The 26,957-nt window shown below is 33.7% G+C and overlaps 1 protein-coding gene across 4 annotated transcripts; it reads right to left on the bottom strand.

The window, feature by feature from the left end:
* Positions 1–592: 592 nt before the first annotated feature.
* Positions 593–26,957, bottom strand: LOC106664729 (immunoglobulin domain and leucine-rich repeat-containing protein 2). 4 transcript variants are annotated; one of them, XM_014390702.2, is made up of 6 exons: positions 26,770–26,910; positions 24,022–24,221; positions 5,131–6,727; positions 4,942–5,071; positions 1,523–1,663; positions 593–1,458 (listed from the first exon to the last, which is right to left on the bottom strand). In XM_014390702.2, the coding sequence occupies exons 3-6, from the start codon at positions 6,711–6,713 to the stop codon at positions 790–792; spliced, it is 2,523 nt and encodes an 840-aa protein (XP_014246188.1). In that variant the 5' UTR covers positions 6,714–6,727; positions 24,022–24,221; positions 26,770–26,910; the 3' UTR covers positions 593–789. The 4 variants fall into 4 exon arrangements, with proteins under 4 accessions (XP_014246188.1, XP_014246189.1, XP_014246187.1 ...); XM_014390703.2 differs by lacking the exon at positions 26,770–26,910 and adding an exon at positions 24,287–24,552; XM_014390701.2 differs by lacking the exon at positions 24,022–24,221 and having other exon boundaries at positions 26,770–26,957.

Here is a 26,957-nt window from a genome sequence, read left to right as displayed (position 1 = left end):
TACTGGATTAAAGAAAATATACGGGCAGTGTGCATTAATAGAAATGATACCAGACAAATCGTTTTAAACATTTTATATGTAAATAAAACATAAGATCAATATTATAAATAATATAAATATTAGGTAAATAGTTTTATTCATTAAATAATGTGTTTTTTAAATTTAAATTTACAGATTAAGGACAGATGAAACATTTTATCAATTAGCCCTCTCACCAATGCACATATATTTAAATTTCTATTATTTATTGAGTAGTTTTGTTTAAAATATTCAAGGGAGATTTTTTTAAATGGATATTTTTTGTTTTATTAAATAATAATATACTGCTGAGAAATATTATAAAATAATCAAAAAATTAAATATATGCGAATAATAATTTATAAATTATATAAATTAATATTTATCAATTTTTCATTATTCCTGGACTTTTTTACAACAAAAAAATTATGTTCGCTTTGTCAGTGTTTAGTATAATACTTGTATACTAACCTGTTTTTAGCATTGGACAAAAAAAATAAGGTGAAAACATTTAATATTTACAGTTCACTTTACTTGTATTAATAAATTCTCTAATTGACTTGATTTCTGGCCATTGTATAATAGTGCACCCTGTGAAGAATTTTGTCTAATTATTCGGTCGAAAGAAAACAGAAATTGAAATTCAGGCAAAATCATTGAAGTTGAACATCTCATACATACTTTATTTACATGTATTTTATGGTAGGAACATCACATGTTGGCTATCCAAGATTGCTTTTAAACACCTGAGAAACTGTCACACGAATAACATTAAAGAGCTGTTTCATTCGGTTTTGCGACATCATTGTGTATGAAACAGTGTTCGTTTATTGTCTGTTTTTTGATTTCTGGCATGCTGACAGCCCTATGACAAGACATCTTGCTATGTCCACTATTATTCAATGAATTTATTTCTGCAGATCTTCTATCATGGCGCTTTATATTGACGCTAATAATTTCTCTTGGTATTGCTGAATATACTTTTTTATTTAAAATTCTCTCCTCTGGCTTAAAACTATCACATTGAGGGAAGAGCGATAGCTTTCTAAAGTTCTTATCTCTAGCGGGTGTATGAGGACTTTCTGATAATTCCGATGGGGTGTAGTAGACAGATTGACAGTCGGGATTCAAATCGTCAAAAGTTTGTGCGGCTTCCACGTTGACGATTTTTGTTTTAATGTAAACTTCATGATCGGCGTCATCTTGGTTGCCAAGGTCTGCTGAATCGCTCTTGCTACAGGAACCATTTCTACAATTTTCCAAGTATAGGCTGGGGAGGTTTTCTAATAATTTATTCAACGTCTGCTGCTGAAACTTGTAAGATTCTCTAAATCTAAGGACTTGGTGAGAACTGAATTTTCTTATTCTATTTCTCTGGAATACATAATTTTCTCTAACTTTACTTAGTTGTCCATTTGAATACTCTTTGACTTTTTTCACCTGATTTAGAAGGGTTAATGTTAGAAATAATGCAAAATGTTTGAACAAAATGATAAAATATTACCTGGTCATAATACTGGTCTTTCATTGATGAGAGGTGACTCGTACCATAGTCTCTGAAATCTCGTAAATTTTTAACCTGACTTTGGTAACTGTCACAAATCCATTCAACTTGTTGAGCACAGTTTTCTTTTATTTTATGTACCTTAAAACAAATTACTACTAATCAAAATAGGTATGAAACAAAAGCAATGTTCAATTTAAAAAAATATATATATAATTAAAAATATAAACATTAATTTATTTTAAATAAAATTGCTAAGCGTTAATTAATGTTAGTATCTATTAGTAGTAGTAAAACAATTTATGGTTGAAACCGTGATTCTTGTATGTCTTGATTGCATGACGAAATGCTCAGTACTCAAATGAGTACAGTTGATTGGGGATGATCAGGCTGCAAACAAATAAGTACTGTTCAACTATTTCATTCATATGTTCTCATTTCAGTAACACCTAAAGGGATTTTTGACTTCGCATCATACTTATTTATAATACATTAAAACTTCGTTATAACCCTCTATTAGGGACTGAAAACAATAGTGGAGAAAAAATAAAATGGATAGAAATTTAAAAATATTTTAAACATAAAGACATACGTACATACAATTAAAAGAAAAATATTTATGTACATACAAATGACATATGCATAATCATATTTTTTTTAAATTTAAATAAATAAAGGCATTCAATCACTTAAGTCATTTTCAGCCTTAACATGGCACACACTGAATGGTAAACCCAAGACAGGCGGAAACCACCCAGTGATCGAAAGACGTAGAGCATTTTTTTTCTTTTTCTTTTTTTACTAACAAGACCTTCAGTGGGATATGCAGACGCTGTGCCACCACTTCCAAATCCCTTACAGGTCAAGGGCTTCAATTTTGCCCTTGTATAGCCATCCGAGGCACAGCCGCCCCCCTCCCTGACCAGCCACACGATCCCACGCCACTTCAATTTTTTATTTAACTTCACTAATTTCGTGGTCCGCTTGACCAATTAATACATTACAATTAATTAAGGTTTTTAGTTGAGATGAAAAAAGTTAATGGCACGAGCGGGATTCGAACCCACGACCTTCAGCTATCGGGTTGTCCGGAAAATAATGCAGGATTTTAAGTTTTCATTAAAAAAAATCTATATAAAATATTCTGTTTACGTTTACAGGATTACTCATTTGTATGAATGTCAACACTTATTAATCCTCTTCCAAATGATATTGTTTGTTTACCTCTGTAGCATTCCGCTACTTGGAAATAATTCAGTCATCCTTATAATGTCAAAGCGAGAATTTCGTACGATTTTCTTTTACGAGTTTAAACTCGGCCGAAGCGGAGCCCAAACGGCTAGAAACATTAACCAAGTCTGGGGCGAGGGTTGTGTTAATGAGTGCACTGTGCAAAGGTGGTTTAAAAAATTTCGGGAGGGAGATTTCAGCCTTGAAGATGAAGAAGGTCGTGGAAGGCCTTCCTCTCTTAATGATGATGTTCTGCGATCAGTGGTGGAAGAAAACCCCAAAACAACTGTTCAAGAACTTGCAGAGCAACTCAAAGTCAGTAAAACGACCGTCGCTGACCACCTCAAGGCGATTGGAAAAGTGAAAAAACTCGAAAATTGGGTTCCACACTCATTAAACGATCGCCAAAAAAATCAGCGCTTTGATGTTTGTGCATCACTTCTTTGTCGAAACAAAAATGACCCATTTCTGGCCAGAATTGTTACATGTGACGAAAAGTGGATTCTCTACGATAACACTAGACGTTCTGGACAGTGGCTCGACAAAGGAGAAGCTCCAATACATTTTCCAAAGCCCCCAACTCATCAAAAAAAGGTAATGGTTACGGTATGGTGGGCTTCATTTGGTTTAATACACTACAGCTTCTTAAATCCTGGCGAAACCATCAATGCTGAATCATACTGTAACCAAATTAATACCATGCATCAGAAATTGGCAGTAATGAAGCCCTCTTTGGTCAATCGGAAAGGGCCCATTTTGTTGCATGACAACGCTCGACCACATGTGTCACGTGTAACGTCACAAAAATTATTGGAGCTTGGCTATGAAACTTTGCCTCACCCACCCTACTCTCCGGACCTCTCGCCTACTGACTACCATTTTTTTAGACACCTGGACCACTACTTACAACACATAATATTCAAAAATCAAACGGAACTGGAAAATGCATTTATTGACTTTATCAATTCTAAAAATTCTGAATTCTACTCAGACGGAATTAATAAGTTACCAACACGTTGGGAGAAATGTATTGAGAGTATGGGAAATTATTTTGATTAAAGAACATTGCTTTAAAGTAACTAGTTTCTTTTTTTTTGTTTAATACCAAAATCCTGCATTATTTTCCGGACAACCCAATAGATACGCCGCTGCTCTACCACTTGAGCTATCGTGACCTCGATCCACTCAGACATCAACTTCCTATCTCAACCCCACCTTATGAGTTTTCCCTCCTTTTTGCCATTTTTCAATGGCCTTTCCTTTTTTTTTATTTAATACAAACCAAGTTTTTTTTTTAATAAAATTTTCTAATTGGCTGATATTTTGGAAAGTTTCATCTTTTACTTCCATCCTGCACACAAAAATATGCGTCTGAAACACCGATTATTTTCAGCTCTGTTAAGGGCGATTGTTTCATCTGTTTTTCTTTATTTTCCCTCTCTTTTGATACTATCTTGTTCATCGAACAGTAGTTCAAGACTTAAAACTTCGATTAACGCACAAGTTATTGAATTTGTGGAAAAGTTTTGTAGGGGAAAGAGAAAATTGTTTTTATAAAATACATTAGATGTAGAGCATTTTTTTTTTTCTTTTTTACTAACAAGACCACGTGTTGTTTCTTTCCTGGTTTTATTTTAATTTTACACTCAATTCAATTAAATTTTTACATACACTGCTCTCATCCTAATCTAAACACAGATACCCAAAATATTTCAGTAAACCTAACTGGAAAAAAAAATTCCTCACTGAAGATGGCACAATGCCGAAACGCGTTTCAATAACTCAAATAAAAAATCCCGTGAATAGAGACAGACCCAGTAAGTGGCCAGTTCAACATCTAGGAAACTGTTTTAAATGGGAGTGTTATATTGAAGTTTTACTGCATTAATTTTCATAAGGGAAGAATTTTTTTTTGAAGTGTTAACGCAAAACCACTTTATGATAAACATAGTTACATAGTTATCTAAAAATCTTTTTCTATTGTCTTATATATGGATACTTTAGTTTTTAAAGTCTCTATTCAATTTGCTTTTTGTTAATGAATTGTAGAAAAAAATTTAAAAATAAAATTTTATTAGTAGGTTTTAAATATAAATATTCAATAAGTCTACAAAAATAAAATGATTAAAAACTAAACAAAAACAAACGATTGAATTCAAAAGATTTATTTTCATGAATAATTATCTCACCTGGAGGGTATAATTTTCCCTAAGCCTTTCGAGTTGCTGTCTCTTGTACTGCTCAATACTTTCCAAAATTTGAAATATTTGTTTTCCAGATGGTTGATCTTCTGGGGCCGGTGATGTACAGCATCCACATCTGTAACATACAAAAATTATATATCTTTTACATGAAATAGCTATTTTATAAGCGCTTACCTTTTGAAGCATTTTATTATCATCTGAATAATGACAGTTAATACAAGGAAAGATGCTGCTGACAGTATCCCAGCCGAAATGCTTAAAATTTTAATTCTGTAGAACGTAATAGGATCAAGCTGCAGTACGAGATGAGTTTTCTTGTTTTGGTAGCCGTCTGCGGAATCACAGGTGTAAAGACCGATATCTTCTCTCAAGACTTCCTTTAGATGAAGCGATCCATTTCTTAAAACTCTCACTCTGTCATTGATTTTCGGTTCGTCATAAGTAGTCAAATTTTTTAGAGTATTTTCTGTGTTTACTAGATTGAGAATAAGGCCTGTAGGTGTGTGCCATGTAATATTTGAAAGACTGCTAAGCTGATCACAATCAAGATTGGCGGGTAAACCAAACTCAAACACTACAAGCTGAAATTTTCTTAATTCTTGATAAACACATTTTTTCGATTGTGTTTCCAAGTCGTACCACCTATTCATACAATTAATTGAAGTAGCGGTTATTATATTTTTTCTTTCTTCTACCCACTGAAGATACCATGAATTTCTACAGTCGCAATCATATTCAATGCCACTCGGTTCTATGACGAATTCTCGGAGGTATGGCAATTGTTTAATTGACATGGGAATAACAGTAATATTATTTCCAGAAACATCTAAACTTTGTAAATTTTTTGTATAAATAAACGCAGCGTCGGATATGTTTTCTAGGCTATTGTCTTTAATAGAAAACGTTGTTAAATTAACTAGACCGTACATATGGTCATTTTTCAGAGTGATAAGCTTATTATTATCTAATCGCAGATGTTTTAATTCTCTACAATTCATAAAACACAGTGCAGGGAGTTCTTCTAAGCTATTCTCAGCTAAATTCAAACTCTGTAATTTATTCGAGTGATAAAATAAATCTGAAGGAAGATACGCTATTAAGTTTTCACTAAGATCCAAATATTCTAAAGGCATAGGATCTAAACTGCCTAAAGCCGCTATATTTGACAGTTCATTTTTTGACAAATCTAAGCGTTTCAATTTCTTCAAGTTTTGAAACACATCCATAGATAAATTATTTATTCTATTATTTGAAAGAATCAGTTCTTCTAAATTTATATTGCCATCAAATTGTCCTAATAAACTACTGATTTTATTGCCATATAAATTTAAAACGTGGAGATTTTTTAAAGGATGAAAAGCATTATTTATAAAAGATATTTTGTTATGGCTCAAATCCAATTGCCTAAGTTGACTTAGATTAGCAAAACCTTCATCGCTAATTTCTTCTAGATCACTGTTTGTCCATGTGAGAGAAGACAAATGAGAATTATCATATGGAAAATGTTCGATCCTTAATATTTTCGTTCTAACATTGAACAACTTGATGACTTGTGTCTCTGAAGGAAGAACAATTTCATCTAGGTTTACTCCTGAACATTTTACATGTAAATAGGAATCTTGGCTAATACACTCACACACATCTGGACATAAATTATTAGAACTAACAAAAGACAATCTAAAATACAATGTCCAAATTATGATTAGCTTTTTGCTCTGTTTCTCTAATTGGGATATTATCATTGTCAATATTCCCATTCTTCATATATCATCTGAAACAGAAAGAAAAATCAACTTTAACTAGTTATATACAGCATGGTATAAAATATAATATAAAAACTTTATTTTTTAAAAAAAAGTAAAAATTATTATCTTCAACAATTATCAGCAATCGAACTCAGCGATAATTAGTTTGAGATCATTCAAGTACTGAGTTGCCCCATGTCACTGACACAAAACTGATTTAAAACTGAATTTAAATTGAACAAAACTTGTGAACTGATCATGCATAAATTACTTCATACAGTGACACAGATATGTATAAGTACTGTCTTGAAAATATTGGGTCTTGAAATAAGCGCATAGCGTTTTTTGATGGTAAATTCAATGAAAATTTCAGGCAAATGTGAACAATTTTGTTCAACTATCTGTTGCCATCTTCCATTCAATTTGGTAATTCTGTCCTCGCAGAACTTCTCAAGTTTTTGAACGATGAACATCTCGATGTGTTTTCTGCAGTGCTCAAGTTAAGTAAAGTTTTTCAATATTCGATACAAAGAAAACCCAGGGAAAGGAATTGTAGCCAATGACAGTCAATGAGCTAATGTATCTTAAGAGAAGGATCAAGTCGACTTGACTGAACTAAGTTACTAGGAAAATACAATAAGCCAGAAGACTGAAGTGCTTGGGAACAATAAACCACACTTCCTAGTCTCCTTTCATCATCATCCAGGTTTGCAATGCTGTGAAAAAACAAAAGTTTGAAGGAGCAATGTCGAGTTAATATGGTGGAGTAGAACATTCCAGTCAAGATCCAACGATTTCTGGAGGGTCTACAAAGACACATGATGACGAGCTTAATTCTAGTGAAAAACAATCACCTTGCGATTAGCCAATGTTGGCAGTTTTTGGCCAATGGCTGACTTTAATCACTCCAAATTGTGTGCAGTATATACCAAAAGTAACGGTTCAGTTGGAAGAACCCATAGTAAATCCCTTTCAATCCCACCAAATGCACATAATTCTCTTGGGATATAATCCAGTTTTAGGAGTTGTTCATGGTGGGTCATTTTTACCAGAATCTTCCTCTCTAAATAATGAAAGGGCTAACTTTTCATCCCCAGTTATCATTTTTAAAAATGTTGTTTTAAAAATTATATTTTACGAGGGAAGGAATATCAAGTTGCACTCGGATGTGTTGAAAGGCTTGTACAAGATAAGTAACGTGTCTCTGTGATGTATCTTGACATTGAGTATTGACATATAGTATGAGTTATTTGTGACAAAAGCTTGATGGTCATCATCAATAGTTGATGGGCTTTGCATCTTCCAAATCAAAATTTCTGCTTCTGAACCATGGCTACCACTAACGATGGTACTTTTTCGTAAAGATTCATTATCATTCATATCACAGGGCTTTGCATCTTCCAAATTAAAATTTTTGCTTCTGAACCAAGGAAACCACTTATGATGGTACTTTCTCATAAAGATTCATTATCATTCACATCACAAATTCTCCTAGCAGTCTGAGCAAAGGTTTGCAGTAATTAAAAACCAAAAAATGACAAAAATGCACTATTTTTGCATAATTTTATATTTGCAAAATATCTTGTGATAGGATATCTTGAACGAAACTAACAAATAAAAACACCTCAACTAATCCCTTTTCAGTATGTATAAACAATAATGATTAAATAAACATTGGTTCAAAACACAGGATGGACAAGATTGAATTATCAAAAATGAATTGAAAAATCTAAAAATCTAAATCAACTGATTGTTCAAATTTTCAAAATATGTTTTAACCATGGCTGTTTGACCTGTAACCCTTTTCCATGCATAAAGAACATTAAAAATAGCATAATCCATTTAAAAAAATTACTTATACCCCTTTACCCAAACACCACATAATTGTGTTATTAATGAAAAATTTATTTAGAAATCGTAAGATGCGGTCTGGTGTGATGTAGGTTTCAGAAAAACATTTTCTTTATCGTGCCAACGTTTCGATCTTTATTGAGATCATCTTCAGGGCTCAAAGTGTTTGTCTTCTGTGTAATTGTGCCATTCTTGCGTGTCGTGTCGAATACTCACTCTCAATAAAGATCGAAACGTTGGTACGATAAAGAAAATGTTTTTCTGAAACCTACATCACATCAGACCGCATCTCATGATTTCTAAATAAATATCTATTAACGGTCACTAATCACCACACATTAATGAAAAAGTGACAACTTGAACTATTAAAAATTATTAATCTATTTACTATTAAAAAATTAATTATATAAAATATTATAAGAGAAGATCAACAATCAGAAATGGTAGCACCTCATAAAAAAAGGTACTAAGTTGAAAATAACTATTAAATCAGTTATTATTACAAGGTTAATTTATTAATGCTACATATTTTATTCATACACCTTCAATAATCATAAATTCATTAATCTCATAATCTTTAATTATTTATATTACTAACTGGGAATTCACCAAGAAAAAATTAAAAATGTTTGTACACTCACACTAACTTTTAAAACATGAAGTTGTTGCCTAGCAAACCTAACAGAATGAGAAATTTCTGAATTTACAAAACAAAAAATGGCATTTTGAATGTCATTAAAAGGATAAAATGATAGTTTTTATAACTAATTCTTCTCAAAAGATATCCCTTGAGTATTGTAAATGAGTAATATACCTGCTTAGAATGTCAGGACTTATTATTATATATATTAGTAATATTTTTTTTTAAATGTAAACAAAACATATCTTACCATGCCCTTTAAAACCATTAAACTTTTAATACTACCAAAACTGATGATTAAAAAGAAAATCAAACAAATGATTCACTTACTTACTTAAGACATTCTAGAGATGGTTAAGTACAAGAGATGTTAAGACATTTTAAAACATATGCTTAGTTTAAGTTGTTAGGAAAATGACAAAAAAAATGATGAAGTTTCAAATTAATTTTTTTTTAAAGATAGCAGGAATTTAAATTGTTTAAAAGAATAACAGACTTGCCAAAATCATTATAAAATAATTCAGTCTAGTCAGACTTAAAAAGTGTTTATAAAGTTGTTCATTATTTTGTTTGCTAAAAAAAAACTACTGAACTGGTAAAGTAAATTTAAACAGTGATCATTCCAAATAAAAATGCTTTAACATTATTTTACTAGAAAAACCAGTAAGTAAATATTCAGAAAGAAATTTGTGTACAAAGATAATCATGGGCAACTCAAATATCCTACAAGTTCTACTTAGCATCATCTTGTACATGAAAAGTTTTGATTTGTTTGAAATACCTCTACAATCAACAAAAATTAAACCATTTCAATAACAAGTAATTTATAGTTTTGCTCATTTCAGATCATCCAAGTCTGCCCAACCTTGCTGGTTTGGTCTATCAGACCAGGATAGTAGAAAATGACTGCAGGTTCATCACCTCAACAAATCTCAACTCAAATACCTCAACAAGAAATCTCCCAACAAATAATTTACGGACTATACAAATTCAAATATGTCATTTTCAAACAAGACAATGCTGACCATGCAACCTTTTCACAATTAACTTCTTTTTAAAACGACTTCCCTCATTAACATGTTCAATGCAGCTGATTTTCAAGGGAGCCAAAATATTACAAGCGAGATGGCTTAAGAACAGCAGGTCATAATATGTAAATCAATTTTAAACTAAAAATTGTAATTCTGGATGTAAAGAGATATGCATTAGAAATGATAGTAAAATACAGATTTTGAAATATATGTGAAACCTCTTGTGAAATATTGGGCCCAAAGTGAGGATAAAACCTTACACAAGAAATGTAGAATTTGACTGCCTAAAAAGCAATAAAGATGGAACTGAAAAATAAATTTTATTCTGAGGCTTAAAATCACGTTGAATAATTAATTATGAATACAACACATTTACTAAGATTCAAGTTGGACAAGGCTATACAAAGATGCCCATTTACAAAAATGTGTACACATAAAGTACACATACTCTATTATGGAAATTAAAGTAATTATAAATCTTCAGTGTCAAGTTGTACGGACAAGAGGTTAGAGACGGGGCTCAGTGGAGAGAATGAGAAAGGTAATTCAATAAGTTGGAGGCATGAAAGGCGAACGACTGAACGCAGTAGTTGTGTTTATGGTTACACACGCCACAAGGGCGGGAGCAAGTTTGACTTGAGTGTACTCAGGATCTGAAAGCAAGATCATATATGTAGGGAAGGGGGAAGATATCACCTTATAGAGAAAAGAGGTAGGAAGGGTACAATCAGTTCAAGTTGGTACAGATCAGACACTTGGGACATCCTCAGAGAGCCAAAGATGAAGGGTACAAGACATTAGAAGTTTAAGGTACTCTTCAAGTTTCCCAGTACACATCCGTTATCAAAGTGGGAGAGAATAAGAGTACTAATAGTACTAAAGGGGAGAAGGTGGTTGGTATGACAAAATTGATGGAAAGTGGAGAAGCACCATCAGGAAATCTGAGATAAATGGCGCTTCCAGGTTTGATCAAGGACAATCACAAAGTTTTTGACGGTGGGACTGGATAAATGGAGTAGAAAATTGGATCCAATACAATAGCTTGGAACTATGGAGATCCTACAACCATATTTTGAAAACAGAATCAACAACTATCCCTCGTTATCAACCCAAACAAAACATACAACAAAAATATGAACTTAAAACCCCAAAAATTCACACCAAAATCAGATCCATAATAACTGCAAACAAAACACTGTGATTTCTGGCAATTATTAATAAAACCTGCAGACATTTAAACCGACAAAACACTATGGAAGCCCCCTGCTCATACAATAAATTTCAGTTTAAAAGAATAGGTGTAAAATGGAAAAAACAACACTGGGTAACGCCAATCAACAAAATGTTGGTCCTTGCTCATACAGATTAGAAGAAATAAGGTTCTCCATCAACTTTTTTTTTTTCCAAGACTGTTCAATTAAGCCTCGTTAAGTACTATCAGTATTTTATGAGCTTTGGACAAATCAGGACTAATACATTTTAATTTTGTAATATACTCAAAGTCAAAAAAACTGGACACTCGGATTGTGTTGTTTATTTCAAAATGTATGTATGCATTTTTATCGTTATATTAATTACAACATACTTACTTTAATGTAAACTAAATTAAACAAAATCGAAAATTCATTAGTTTTAATAGGGGGGGACTGCGGTAGCCGAGTGGTTAGCATGAGAGACTCTCACGCCGCGGTCGTGGGTTCGATTCCCACCGTTGCCTCTGGCCCTTTTTTCACAATAACCCCCCCAAATTTGAACACACATATATGAATTGTCACATGGCTAATATGCATAGTTCATAACGCAAAAAAAAAAAAAAAAAAAAAAAAAATAGTTTTAATAAAAATTATTTAATTATGATGGTCTGAAATATCTGAAATAAAATTCACCAAAACATCAGAAAATCATTTAGTGATAGATTAAAATTTAACTAATAATTTAAGAAAATGACAGCATTTGTGTGTCGGATTAGCAGAGCTTTCGATATGAAGAGCACTGTCGATAGGTGGCCCCTGGAGGACCTGACTTGTAGAAGAAGAGACATTCTCACCTGATTAAGGATAGGCCATGCGAGACTGACAGACATGTAATTTTCGGCCAAAAGTGAGAGAGTGAAAAGAGAAAGGTTGCTCAATGTGTCCCACCTAACAGAAGGATTGTACACCTTAGTTCTATACAGAGAGCGCGCAGGAATGCCACCCAATTTGAGAATTGTTTAAGCACAGCAGTGATTGGGTCCCCTGTTCCGATTCTTGGAGAAAACGGGTTGTTCTACTGTAATAATAAAAGTTGTGTATACCTAGCTTGCGTTGAGAGTGAATTAATTTATTGTCATGAATGTGAGTAGGTCGTTGGCGGAATAACACTCCACTACCCTGAGTGAATGGAATGTAAATAGGAAAGAATGTATTTAGGAGTGAGTGAGAGTGTAAATTAATGAGGAACTGATTGTATTCGGTGCTGAAATGACCTAGCTGCTGGTTGATAGCACCCAGAGCCCAGTGTCAGTGGCTGGCTGCTATCAAGGTCTGACCTCAGACTGCCAACTCCCGAGAGAGAAGTGGATGATTCTTGAGGCCTGCCAGTAAAATACAAAAGCTAGAATGGGCAGTGGACTGCAAGAAATGATGACTCAAAATGACTCAACTCCGTACTGTGTGTGCAGACTTTATCTTTTATTTAAAAAATAATTTAAAAAAATAATTAAAAACTAACAATTTATTCTATCAATAAATGATTTTCCGGAGTTTTGGTGAATTTTCTTTCAAACCATCATATTTAAATAATTTTTTTATTAAAACTTGTGTAATTCTGATCTCGTTAATTTGGTTTACATTAGAATAAGTATGTTGTAATTAATATAACGATAAAAATATATACATATAGTTTGAAATAAATAAAATATTTATCTTTTTTTTTGTCTTTGATGGTATGTATTTAGTGCTTCATCTGAGGTTCATATAATTTTTTTCAAATATTTTAATTTGCCTGAAGCATCAATTCTTTTTTATCTAAACAGTACACAAACATTCAATTAATATTTTTGAAAGAGTTATGTCACAACGTATGAATACGTCGATAATTGTTGTAAATGTATTTATGCTGGAAGATGATATTCCGAGAATATCAATGTGGCTGGAGATTCTCCCTTTCTTCGAATCTACATAAACGTGTTTTCGGATTTTCTCAGGGAAGAATTTTGAGAGAATGGAGGTTGAGATGGGAGGTTGGTGTCCGAGTGGATCGAGGTCACGATAGCTCAAGTGGTAGAGCAGCGGCGTATCAAGCCGAAGATCGTGGGTTCGAATCCCGCTCGTGCCATTGACTTTTTTATCTCAACTAAAAACCTTAATTAATTGGTCAAGCGGACCACGAAATTAGTGAATTTAAGTATTATTATTATTATTATTTCAATTAGCCGAAGGTCATGGGGTTCGAATCACGCTCGTGCAGTGAGTGACTTTTTCATCTCAACCGAGACCTTAAATAAAAAGTAAAAATAATTAATTCGATTATTCGGAAATCGTGAGATGCGGTCTGGTGTGACGTAGATTTCAGGAAAAACATTTTCTTTATCGTGCCAACGTTCGATCTTTATTGAGATCATCTTCAGGGCCTGGGATTTACAAACATTGTTTACATATAACAATTACATTTTGGATGTGTTAAAGTGAATTTATACAATGCAAAATATATTTTTAATACATTCAATCAAAGTGTATTTTTTTCTACTCACTCAATGTGTTTGTCTTCTGTGTAATTGTGCCATTCTTGTGTGTCGTGTCGAGAGTGCCAGTGAGATTTTGCTATTTTGTGTTTATATACGTTGGATTTTGAAGGGGTGGGGAAGGATGTCGGTATAGAAAAGACATTTTTGTATAAGGCGTCGGCTTCTTTGAGGTGAAAAGAGCCGACGAAGGGAAAAAATGTGTTGGTAATGGTTCGGTCAGATTATCCTTTCAGGATTATATAGAAAGGGGATAAATAGGAAAAGGAAAGCTAAATTGTTGGGAAATTAGACTATGTGAAAAATATTTGATGTGTGGAATGTAATGTGATGATATAGGTATGTTATCTGTATTGAATTTGATTAATGATATTGGCCTAGCTGCGACTGAGTTTACATGTATCTGTTCTGTAATTGATGCTGTGTTTATCTCTGTTGATATAAACCATTTCTAAGAAATTACGTTTATGTTTGTTTTGTTCTGTATGTAATATTTTGGGATTTTTGAAGTCGAAATTGTGTTGGTGTTCAAAATGGTGGGTAGCGAGTGCTGTAGGATTTTGCTTGGGTTTTTTGCAATCATGGATATGTTGCTTTACTCTCTTGTCCAGATATTGGGATGTAAGTTGCCGGACAGTTTAAACAGTTGATCTTGTAGATTACGTCAGATTTATTTGTTATTGGTGTGGGATCTTTAATTTTGGAAAAGAGTGTTTGAATTGTTTTATAATTTTTGAAAGCTATTTTGAAGTTATCGGACAAGAGAAATGTGTTTAATTTCTGTGATAGGCCGTGAATGAATGGCATAGAAATATATGTTGGTTTATCTGTATTTGATAGATTTGATGTAGTATTATTAGTAATAGTGGATGGTGTTAATGTTGAGTTGTAGTTGTTGATTGTGTGTTTAGGGTAGTGATTGTTATGGACGATCTGTTTGTATACCTTTATGTTCTTTTGGTGAAATGATTCATGATAGGGTAATAATTCTGTGAAGTAACCCTTTGGCCGTGTTTATTATTGTATGAAGAGGATGGTGAGATGTAAAGTTGAGGTAGCGATCTGTGTGATTCCAATCTGTGATTAATGTGCCATCTGGTTGTTTTATTACAAGTGTATCTAAAAATGGTATTGTAGATGATGGGGTTTGGTCAAAAATGGTATTGTTTTGTTGTTTTCGATTTCATGTGTAAATTGTAGGCGTGGGTGAAAGCTATTGTATCTATAGCTAAAATATATCTAATGTAGTTTGAATTTGATCTGTGGGAACTGCTGTCAATATATCATCTACGTATTTAGTGAGGAAGGGTAATGTGAAAGGAAGTTGGTATAACTGTGTTTAATAGATATGTCATAATTATGTCTTTAAGTATCCTTCAAAAATCCCACATATATGAACATAAAACAGCAATATCTCACTGGCCCTCTCAACACGACACGCAAGAGTGGCACATATACGCAGAAAACAAACACTTTGAGTGAGTAGAAATACTTTGATTGAATATAAAAAATATTTGTTTGCATTGTATAAATTCACTTTTTTTCCACATCTTACATGTATTTGTTAAATTTAAACAATGTTTGTAAATCCCAGGCCCTGAAGATGATCTCAATAAAGATCGAAACGTTGGCATGACAAAGAAAATGTTTTTTCTGAAATCTACGTCACACCAGACCGCATCTCACGATTTCCGAATAATCATAAACTAACGGTCACTAATCACCACACACAATTAATACTGTTAATTTTGACTGCTAAACATATATGTATTATTATTATATATGCTTGTGAAAGAAAGTTTTTTGAGAATTTTCCACGAACCAGGGACTTTCCTTAAGTTTCCCACGCGCTTGTTCATAATGTAAATTAAAATTATGTAATTAGGAAAAGTTTCAATTGTAAAGAACCTTTAAATCCAATCAACTGAAAGACTGGCGGTGCCGAACTGTAAAAGTAAGCTCCATCAAGCACGGGACCACCTTGTTTATTGTGCTGTTTATCGTTTCCAATAGGGTTGTTCTGCTTTTCACACGGTTCTTTCATTCATATTGAACATTTTCTCGATTTAAAAAACGACCAGACGACTAGTCTTTTTCTCCATACTGGATTTTCATTTGTTGGAAAGATTATCTTCTGACATAATTTCCTCGAATGAATCACAAATTGATAACACAAGTGCCAAAATTTCACGTTCTTTGCCCCTCTAATGCTTTCCTCTTAATTTTTTTTTTTTTTTTCATTACAACAGTGTCCCAGGTTGAAACTTTTTGAAAAACAGCCAGATATAGAAAATAGAACAACTAAGAACAGGTATCAATATAGTGAATAAGAAATTATTCAATAAGAAAATGTTATACAATTTTAAAGGAGGGAAATTAGAAATTAAAAATGTACGTTCCGTCTATCTTGGCTCACTTGGACAAAAGGCAATTTATGAGCAACTTTATCCAACAATAAGCATTTTTCCGCTCCAATTCACATGCTTTATGTAAGTAAATGGCACAAGCAGGCAGAGGGGCAACCATATTCTACTACATTGTTTAAATTTTTCTTACACAAGATCTAAATAAACTAATTCGAAACTTTTTAATGTTTTAAGGTTTTTAAATAATGTTCTAGAGAGTTGAAAAATAACAATTGAATGTTCGAAAACGTGAGCTAAGGTAAATTTGAAGGGGGGTAGAAATTCAGAAAGTCAGTTGTGCGTTCGAGAAGAGGGAAAACACTTCGAGCATTTTCTCTGAAAAGTTCCTCCTTTGTTGTTAGGTGCTTGCTACAAGAAGAACCATTGCATTTTATTGAATGAAGCTTTCTGGTGGTTTTTGTGAGATTACAGATGTGTCGTTTTTATTTTACAAAGCGAGTTCTAATTGATTTATTTCTACCCCCCCCCCCTTCAAATTTACCTTAGCTCACGTTTTCGAACATTCAATTGTTATTTTTCAACTCTCTAGAACATTATTTAAAAACCTGGATATATCAACGTAAAGCATATTAGATGAAGAAGTTTATGTAAAATTTGACAAGTTGTAGGTATTTTTTTGTAACCTCAGTAGAACGTGCAATCATGACCAAAATTTAAAATTTTGTAATTTTGACATGTTCCAACTGATATTGGCTAACATTTTACGTTATTCAGATTATTGCAAAGAAGTATCTTACAGCAAATTTAGCGTTCTTTCAAATGGTGTAATTGGATTTGTTGTAGTCTCAACATTTTGGAAGTTGTAAGTGTTTTTATGTGGTAAGGTAGTGAAAAGTTGAACAAAACCTACATTGACGAATATGTTCAAAATAGAGAACTTTCCGAAAATTTTCTCCTGAGCATTTGCTGCTCCAAACTAAGAGTAGAATCGATTCCCTGAGTTTCGTCAGAAGGACCTGGGACACCCAGTATATTGATTTATGACTGATCCATTTTTCGTTGATCGGAACTAAATTCAGCAAATTTTGTGAGATTGTATGCAGTTTTGGTCGGAAAACGTCTAGTTGACTTCTCGAAGATCCTCAAAGCTGCAAATTTCACGACAGGATTTTAGAAAACTTAAGGTTTCGTTCGACGGCTAAGGCCTACGTCCGAACCTCCCATCTTAAGCATCGCATAATAAAATCTGCAAACATGCATAAAAGAAAGTGGCAGCGTCGACGGGTCGGATGGAGAGAAGCTCCCACGTATCAAGAGCACTGGCGAAAGCTGGCCCTCGGAGGTCTCTGACTCGTAGCAGAAGGGTGAGGGTCGACATACGGACACTTACTTTTAGGCCAAGGCTTACGTATGTGTTCGGCATGCAGAGAAAGGTTGCTCGATGTGCACCATGAAGAGCGCGATTTCTTGGCTCCATATAGAGAGCGCGTAGGAATTCCACCCGATATGAAAATTATGCTTGCAGCGTGTACATATTTGTATCCCCTCTTAAGATTCTTGGAGGAAACATGGTTGTCTTATTGTATATAGTACGGGTAGTTTTGTATCTTCTAGTGTGTGTTGGGACTGAAATGTATTTATCATCTGTTAAAGTGTAGTGTGTGAGAGGTCGATGGCAGAATATTGAGCACCCCTTAGTCCCTCAATTAGACTAGTACAGATGGTACGTGTAAAGGGTACGTAAATGGTATGTAAATATTGTAAGTAAGAATACAAATTAGAAGTTAATTGAAGATTCTTTGGATTCATATATAGAGCGTGTAGGAATGCAACCCGATATGAGAATTATGCTTGTGCACGGCAGCGTGTACATGTTTGGGTCCTCTGCATACAAGTTTAGATGAAATAGATGAAACAGGACTGTTTTACTGTATATAGTACTTAGTACACTGAGACTGAATGTATTTATTAGCGTGAATGGAGAGAGCCGATGGCGGAATATTGAGTATCGACCTTCAATTAGATTGATATGTGTGATGGAGGAATATCAAGTACTCCACCACCCTATCTGAGAAAATGATATATAAATACGAAATAATGTATTTAAGGGGAGTGAAGTTTTAATGGGTTTGGATATAGGGACTTATACGAAATGAGGGCCTAGCCCAGGGAGCTAAACCTCGGCAGCTGAACCATTAAGACCGAGGTCTGCCAACAACCAGGGCAATGATTCTCGAGGTCTGCCGGTAATTGATTAAAAATACACAAAAGATGGAATGTGCAGATTTGAGCTTAAATAAATCAGTAAAGGAAAAAAGAAAAAGGTTTGTCGTCTACAGTAGAAAACAACAATCACCAGTAATTTGGTGTCTTCCGATCATTTTGGTCTGCCTGTCCTCGCTATTTTGGCGTGTTGTGACAGGCTTCTTGCCATCTTAAGATTTTTTTAAGGAGGGTGTCGGTGTTGTCTTTTTCTACATCTTTGAAACATCTGGGTGGTTTTTGTTTGTTCCAATTAGTCATTGTGATCGTCAGCTCGTTTTATTTTTATTCCTTACTGTGTTCTAAATTGTGTAAAAAAAACGATGAGTGTGAATTGTTAGTATGTTCATGGATTGTTCGAGGTGAGTTGCATAGTACGGTTTTGATCAGAATGAAAATGATCAGAAATGAATTTTAGACTGTATTAGATAAATCTGATACAGGCTATGGTAATTTTATTTTAAAACGTACTTATATTGGTTTATTCCTAAGTTAACGCTGCAGAGAGAGATATTAATAGATATTAATAAATGAGGTAATCCGTAGTATGAGCAATTAAAAGAAAGAATCACAGAAAATATTGTTGTTATTCATTCAATTTGCCTGTGTGAGTCCATTTGCGACACCAAGATTTAAATTATTTCTATTTCTAAAGAGGATATTTCACACGAGTTAACTCATCCAGAGTGCTAAAAATTAAAAGAGCAGCATGTCAAAAAATCAGACGAAGTTTTGCATAATCCATACGCAAATCTTAATAATTTACAAATGAGGAAAAACTCGAATAATCGAATATAATGATTTTCTTTATCAAAAAACGCCACGTACTTCACACATGTCAAAGAAGAGTTTTAATTAATTTATGTTATGTAAGATAAACATTATAAAAATGGGTTCAAACGAGGTTAGACGGATCAGATTACAAATCGAGAAAATTCATATAAACACGAACACATTTATTAAATTATCAAAGTACAAAAACATAATTTCACCGTGTTTACTGGTAGAATTAGAAGAGGGCATGGGTGATAAGATGATAACAAAATGTGATTAATTGAGTCAAATAATGACTGATCTATTCAAAAGGACAAATAGATGGTACAAAAGTAATAAGCAGTTAGGCCAAAAAAGAAACCTGACAAAGAATGGGCTGGTTAATGCAAAATTTGAAAGCAGCGATGCAATTTACAAGCAACTGTACATTCGTAGACCAGTTTTTGTAAATGGGTTTCAAAAAATAAGAAATATTACGATATAACTGTCCTGTGTGAGTAATAGAAATCGTACAAATACAAACCCCAGGAAAATAAGTTTGAACTTTTCGATGAAAGAATTTCAAGTGACAGAGCAATGAATACATTTTACAAATGAACAGATATAGGCATGAATATCAAAAAAGTAAAAGGTGAGTTTGAAATAAAAATCAAACAAACATAAATCGTCAATTAGCAGGACAATTTTGGTCCATAAAACGTAACTGCACTGTGAGTAAATAGAAATCGAACAAATATTCACTCCAAGAAAATAAGTTAGTAATTTTTTACTGATAGTCTCAAGCGTCAAAATAATGAATACATCCGACAAGTGATCAAATATTGTCTCGAATAAACAAATGTTCAATTGGCAAGCCAACAGTTTACAAAAAAGTAAAACAAAATCGATTTAACTGCGCTGTGTGAGAAATAGAAATTGTACGAATACAAACTCTAAGAAAATAACATCGAATTTCTTGGATGAAAGAGTTTCAAGCAACAATGCGATTATTACATCTGACAAACGAATATCAAATATGAGACAGGAATAAGTCAATTAGCGTTTTTTGCCGACTGTGACAAAAAAGTAAAAACAATTTCGATTTAACGGCCCTGGGTGACAAATAACAAAACAGAAAATCGTACAAATATTCACCCCAAGAAAATAACTGCAATTCTTCTGTGAAAGAGCATCAAGTGGCAAAGCCATGAATGCATCTACAAATTATCAAATATAGACAGGAATGGGCAATTGTTCAATTTGCAGGCCAATTTCTGCCAACTGTGTTAAAAAAGCAAAAGCAACTGCTGTGTGAGAAATAGAGATCGTACAAATATTAATCCCAATAAAATAACAACGAAATTCTTGGATGAAAGAGTTCAAGCGTCAAAGCAATCAATACACCTGGCAAATAACCAAATATGGTCACAAATAAGCAATTATTCAACTAGCAAGCCAAATGTTGTTAATAGAAATGATGAATGATGGAGTGAGTGCGGTGTTCAATCCATTTTAAAAAGATAGTTCCTTCTCACATTAAGTTGTTTTGCAACGACCGGATTTCAAGCCCTTGGATCATCATCAGGTTGAAGGATTTCTACAACCACGTCTCTCGACATGAATTGCAAAAGTATAAGTAGTAGTAGTATAAGTTGCATAAGTATAAGTAGTACAAGTATGTAAAAGTATAAGTGCAAAAGTACTTTTGCAATTCATGTCGAGAGACGTGGTTGTAGAAATCTTTCAACCTGATGATGATCTAAGGGCTTGAAATCCGAATCATTGCAAAACAACTTACTGTGAATAGAACTATCTTTTTAAAAAGGAATGTTGTTAATGGCGTCAAAACAGTAAAAAAATCGATTTAACATTCCTGCCGTAGATATACAAATCGTATGAATATAAATCCCAAGAAAATAACTGTGAAATTGTTTGATGAGAAGTTTCAAGCGACAAAGCAGTAAATACATCTGACAAACGATCAGATATAGACGGAAATGAGCAATTATTCATTTGCAGGCCCGATTTCTGCCAACTGTGTCAAACAAAAATTAAAATAACTATGCAATTCTTCAATAAAAGAGCTTCAAGTGACAAAGCCACGAATACATCTGACAAACGATCAAATATAGACAGGAACGAGCAATTGTTCAATTTGCAAGCCAATTTCTGCCAACTGTGTTTAAAAAGTAAACGTATTTTCGATTTAAGTGTCCTGTGGGACAAATAGAAGAGATCAGACAAATGTACGCTCAAAAAAAGTAAAACGTAAGTTTGAGATTTTTCACTGATAGTTTCAAAGGGCTTCCGGATTGTATTACAAGAGAACAAAAAAACCCACCAAATTGTTAAATATATAACAAACAGTACATAAGACAAATAATACATATACCAGTGTAAAATGGTACATTCACAAGTAAGAATAGGCGGACCATGATGATAATGGACCATCAAATTTTTTTCAATAACGACCTATTTAATCAAAACGATAATATAAAGGCTTTAATCATTTCTACTGTAACTGAATGGCAAAAAATGGGCTCATTAATGCCAAATTATTGGATGAAAAAGTTTCAACAAAGCAATGAATACATCTGACAAATGATCAAATAGAGAAAGGAACAATCAATTGTTCTATTAACAAGCCAATTTCTACCAACAGTCTTAAAAAAGTAAAAGCAGCTATGCTCTGTGTGAGAAAGAGAAATCGTACCAATATTCAGCACAGGAAAATAACTTTGAAATTCTTCACTGATGGTATCAAGAGACTTGCAAACAGGATTAAAAGTGTGCAAATTGTTACACGAACCCCAAGAAAATATCTTTGAATTTCTTGGATGAAAGAGTCTCAAGCGTCAAAGCAATGAATCGATCTGAGAAATGATATAAGACGATATATATGACAAATGATATAAATATATAAGATTTAAGAGATATATGTAAAATGGTACAGTCACAAGTACGAATAGGCCAATTTCTACCAACTGTGTAAAAAAAGTAACAGCAGCTGTGCTCTGTGAGAAAGAGAAATCGTACAGGAGAATTCAATCCAGGAAAATACTGTTGGTATCAACAAACTTTCAAACAAGATTACAAGTGAGTAAAGATTTACACAAACTACAAGAAAATAAGTTCGAATTTCTTGGACGAATGAGTTTCAAGCAACAAAGCGATGAATACATCTGACAAACGATCAAATATATACAGGAATGAAAAATAGTTTAATTAGCAGGTCCAATTTCTGCCAACTGTGTCAAAAAGTAAAAACATTTGCGATTTAAATGTCCTGTGAGAATTAGAAATCAAACGAATGTACCCTCAAAAAAAAAATTGAAATTTTTCACTGATAGTTTCAAAGGGCATGCGGATCGTATTACAAGAGAGAAAAAAAATTGTTAAATACGATACTGTACTTAAGACAAATAATACATCTACCGGTGTAAAATGGTAGATTCAGAAGGCGGACCATGATGGACCATCAAATTTTTGTTCAATAACGGCCGACTTATTTAAACGACGTTATAAGGGGTTTGATCATTTGCGCTGTAACCGAATGTCAAAAAAAGTCTGGTTAATATCAAATTCTTGTATGAAAAAGTTTCAAGGAGCCAAGCAATGATTACATCTGACAAATGAACGAATAGAGACAGGAACAATCAATTATTAAATTAGCAGGCCATGCAGGAAGCCAGCAGGTGTTAAAAAAGTAAAAGCAGCTGTGCTCCTGAGAAAGAGAAATCGTACCAATATTCAGACCAGGAAAATAACTTTGAATTTCTTCACTGATGGTATCAAGGGTCTTGCAAACAGGAGTACAAGTGAGTAAAAAGTAACACAAACCCTAAGAAAATAACTTCGAATTACTTGGATGAAAAAGTTTCAAGCAACCAAGCAATGATTACATCTGACAAATGACCGAATAGAGACAGGAACAATCAATTATTAAATTAGCAGGCCAAGCAGCAAGCCAGCAGGTGTTAAAAAAGTAAAAGCAGCTGTGCTCTGTGAGAAAGAGAAATCGTACCAATATTCAGCACAGGAAAATAACTTTGAAATTCTTCACTTATGGTATCAAGGGGCTTGCAAGCAGGATTACAAGTGAGTAAAGAGTAACGCAAGCCCCTAAGAAAATAACTTCGAATTACTTGGATGAAAAAGTTTCAAGCAACCAAGCGATGAATACATATGACAAATGGCCAAAGAGCTTCAAGTGACAAAGCCACGAATACATCTGACAAACGACCAAATATAGACAGGAATGAGGAATTGTTCAATTAGCAGACCAATTTCTGCCAATTGTGACAAAAAAATAAAATAAAAACAATTTCGATTTAATTGTCCTGTGTGAGACAAAGAAATAGTACGAATATATTCCAAGAAAATAACTTTGAAATTCTCGGTTGAAAAAGTTTCAAGCGACAAAGCAATGAATACATCATCTAAAAATTGTTGGCAATTGTTCAATTAGCAGGCCAATTTTTGTCAACGGTGTCAAAAAAGTTTAAAAAAATTGAATCAGTACTTATACGCCACTAAAAATCATAGGAAAATAACTTACCAATTACTTACTACAAGAGAATGGATAAATGTAAAAAACAATAATATATATTTTTAAAAAATTCATACATACACGCAGTTGCTTAACTGGATTTTGGAAATTAAAACTATCAAAAATATTGTCAAGAGTACTTACGACGAGTTGAAATATTGGACGAATGGTCTTATGATACGTTATTTATTTACTGGTATTCCAATCGATCCCACAAATACATTTCGCCGTGTTTACTGGTGGTCACGAGCGAGAAGGAGAATAAGCGGACCACGGCGAAGAACTACTGTCCAAAGGATTTGTTCAAAGCGACAAATTATCGAAATGAACGAGTTGTACAGGAACTGAAAGTTGACGTCATAAAAAAATTAAAAACAGTAACAGTGCTTTTTTTCTATGCAAAATTTACATCTAAACGCAATTGTTGAATTACAAGGTGAAATACTTGAGACGTGTTAAAAACAACGGCTTTTGATTAATCTGCATTATGTAAGAAGAATGTGTTGTAAAAACACCAACAACATTAAAAATAACCCAAACAAGACAATAATTTCGAAATGTTTACTGTTTTAAGTCTCAAAGGAGAATTAGCGGACCGTGATTATCAAACAAACATCTGCCCGGGATGAAAGTACAGTTAATTCAGACAAACGTAGAAATCTTTTTGCAAAATTGTATATAAGTAATTTTTACAGTCCGTGCGTCAAAAAGAATCGACCACACAGTACTCTCTCCTAATTCGGTACCCAGAACATTTCAGTAATCCGAATAGGAAAACAATCCAAGAAGTAAGAATTTTAAAGGAAACAGACGAAATATTATTAGGAGGGAAAGGAAAAATAAAGAGAAAGAGAGAGAGTGTGTCTGTGTGTGTGAGTGTGAGAGGGAGTGGGTGAATGGCTGAGAGAGTAAGTAAGTTGGTGAGAGGGTAAAGAGAGAGTGAGAGAATGAGAGAAAAAGAGAGAGAGGACAAAGGGAGGGAGAGTAAGTGATAGTGAATGAGGGGGTATGCGAGAGAGAAAAAGAAAAGAGAGAGAGAGAGAGAGAGAGAGAGAGAGAGAGAGAAAGAGAGAGAGAGTGATAGTGAATGAGGGAGTGTGTGAGGGAGAAAAAGAAAAGAAAGAGTGTGTGTGTGTGTGTGTGTGTGTGTATGTTTGAGTGAGTTAGAGAAGGAAAGAGAGTGTGTGTGAGGGAGAGGGGGAGAGAGTGTGTGTGAGTGTGAGAGTTGGTGAATGAATGAGTGATTGAACGAGTGAGTAGGTGGAAGAAGTAAAGAGAGAGTGAGAAAATGAGAGTAACAGAGTGAGAGAGAGAGAGAGAGAGAGAGAGAGAGAGAGAGTGCGTGAGTGAGGGAGAGTGTGTGAGAGAGGGAGAGAGTGAATGAATGAGTGAGTGAGAGATAGAGAATAGAGAAAGGGAGTGATTGTGAGAGAGACAGTAAGCTAGTGAGCGAGAGGGAGAGTTGTACGAAAGACAAGACCAACTTAGGCAATATTTACGATACAGCCTTTTGTCCTGTGAATCCCTCACCTCCCTTACTGCCAAAAAATGAAATGTTAGATCAGTCTACATTACGTATAATATACATACCGCTTTAAAATGAGTGAAAAAGAGGAAGCATTAGAGAAAATGTTAAATATTTTTTAAATTGATTTTTTAACGAAAAATTGACGGTATATAGTAGTATTCTAATAGGTTAAACGTTTTGTGCAAGCAATAATAATTATGTATTGTATTGAAATAATGTGACACCCTCTGTTGTCCGAATACTACCCAGCAGCAATTAGTTCGGATTGCTGAAAGAGAAATGTACATTGCGCTATTGTTAAATAAACAGGTAGAACGAGCGTTTTGTGACATCTTTGATATATTAGGCAAATGTTATTTTCATTTGTTTCTATTATTATATGTTTAATATAATCACCATCGTCTTATATTTTTAAAGTATATATTTCATCATATTTGTCTACATTTCGCAACTTATGCGTCGTTTGAATCTGAATTGGCAAGGTGGTCGATATTTTTTTAACTTTTCTTTCGGTTGCTATGCGTGCCGTTTGTCATTTTGACCGGGGATTTTCTTAAAGACGAGTTTCGCCTTAACGTCTTTTTTTGAACGTCGATGAACTTATGGTGAAATATGTTGAAAAAAAAGAATTATTAATGAAAGAAGGAGTGAAAGGGCAGGAAAAAGAAAGGCGACCGTAATGCGTTCAACAGGGGTCAACCACTGAAGATGGCGAAACGCGTCTGACCGAAACACAGCGAAATTGAACGGGCCAGGATCGGACTGGCAAAATGTTAGAGGGAAAAAAACGCCCTGGCCGGATGTTACAAATGTTCAAAAACATAGAAGAAATGTCAAAGGTCAAAAAGATTCGTCGCATCGGGAGAAATAGACAAAAAAAAAGTTATAAAAAATCAATTTGCGCATACGATTTATAATTAAAGCAAAAATTTGGCAGGTGTTGCCAAATCAAAAATGACTTTTTTTATTCAAATTCCTTTTTGGCTCGAGTTTTCATTGAGGGTGGGTTGTCTTTATTTTTGGATTATTCCCCCTGCCAGGATCTTCCCTGTTCGATAATAAAAAGAAAAGAAAACCCCGTACGGATTCAAATTGTGACATTTAAAAAGAAATTTTCAGTATGTACAGCGACGTGTCAGTTGAACGATGAGCCGAGGGCTTCCACAATCAACTGACACTGGTGAATGTGAAAGCTTAAAAGCCGAGGAATCGTTTTAAAAAGCTTTTCTGGCTGTTTTTTCACCCCTGAAAAAGGGTGAATTGAACGGATGAGTTTAAAACTTGTGGGAAATGAAGAATTGGCAAATGTTATGTGGTGAAACGCTCCAGACGAGCTGTCCCACGTATAAAATATATGAGCTTACCTCGTAAAAAACCATTTCGAGGTTCCAAGACAATTTCCAAATAAACATTTTTCATCTCTTAGTACAAATCATTCCAATAATGTAAATAAAAATAGTAAAATAAAATAAAAAATAAGGTCGAACTGAGTTCAACTAGTCTCGTCCTACCGTCTTGTCCACAGATAAACAAAACTCTGACTTTTTTTCCC

Source organism: Cimex lectularius, unplaced genomic scaffold (assembly GCF_000648675.2).
Source record: "Cimex lectularius strain Harlan isolate CLEC.00 unplaced genomic scaffold, Clec_2.1 scaffold154, whole genome shotgun sequence".
Taxonomy (NCBI): Eukaryota; Metazoa; Arthropoda; class Insecta; order Hemiptera; family Cimicidae; genus Cimex; species Cimex lectularius.
The sequence above is the reverse complement of the archived record's forward strand: the minus strand, read 5'-3'. Positions and strand labels throughout refer to the sequence as shown.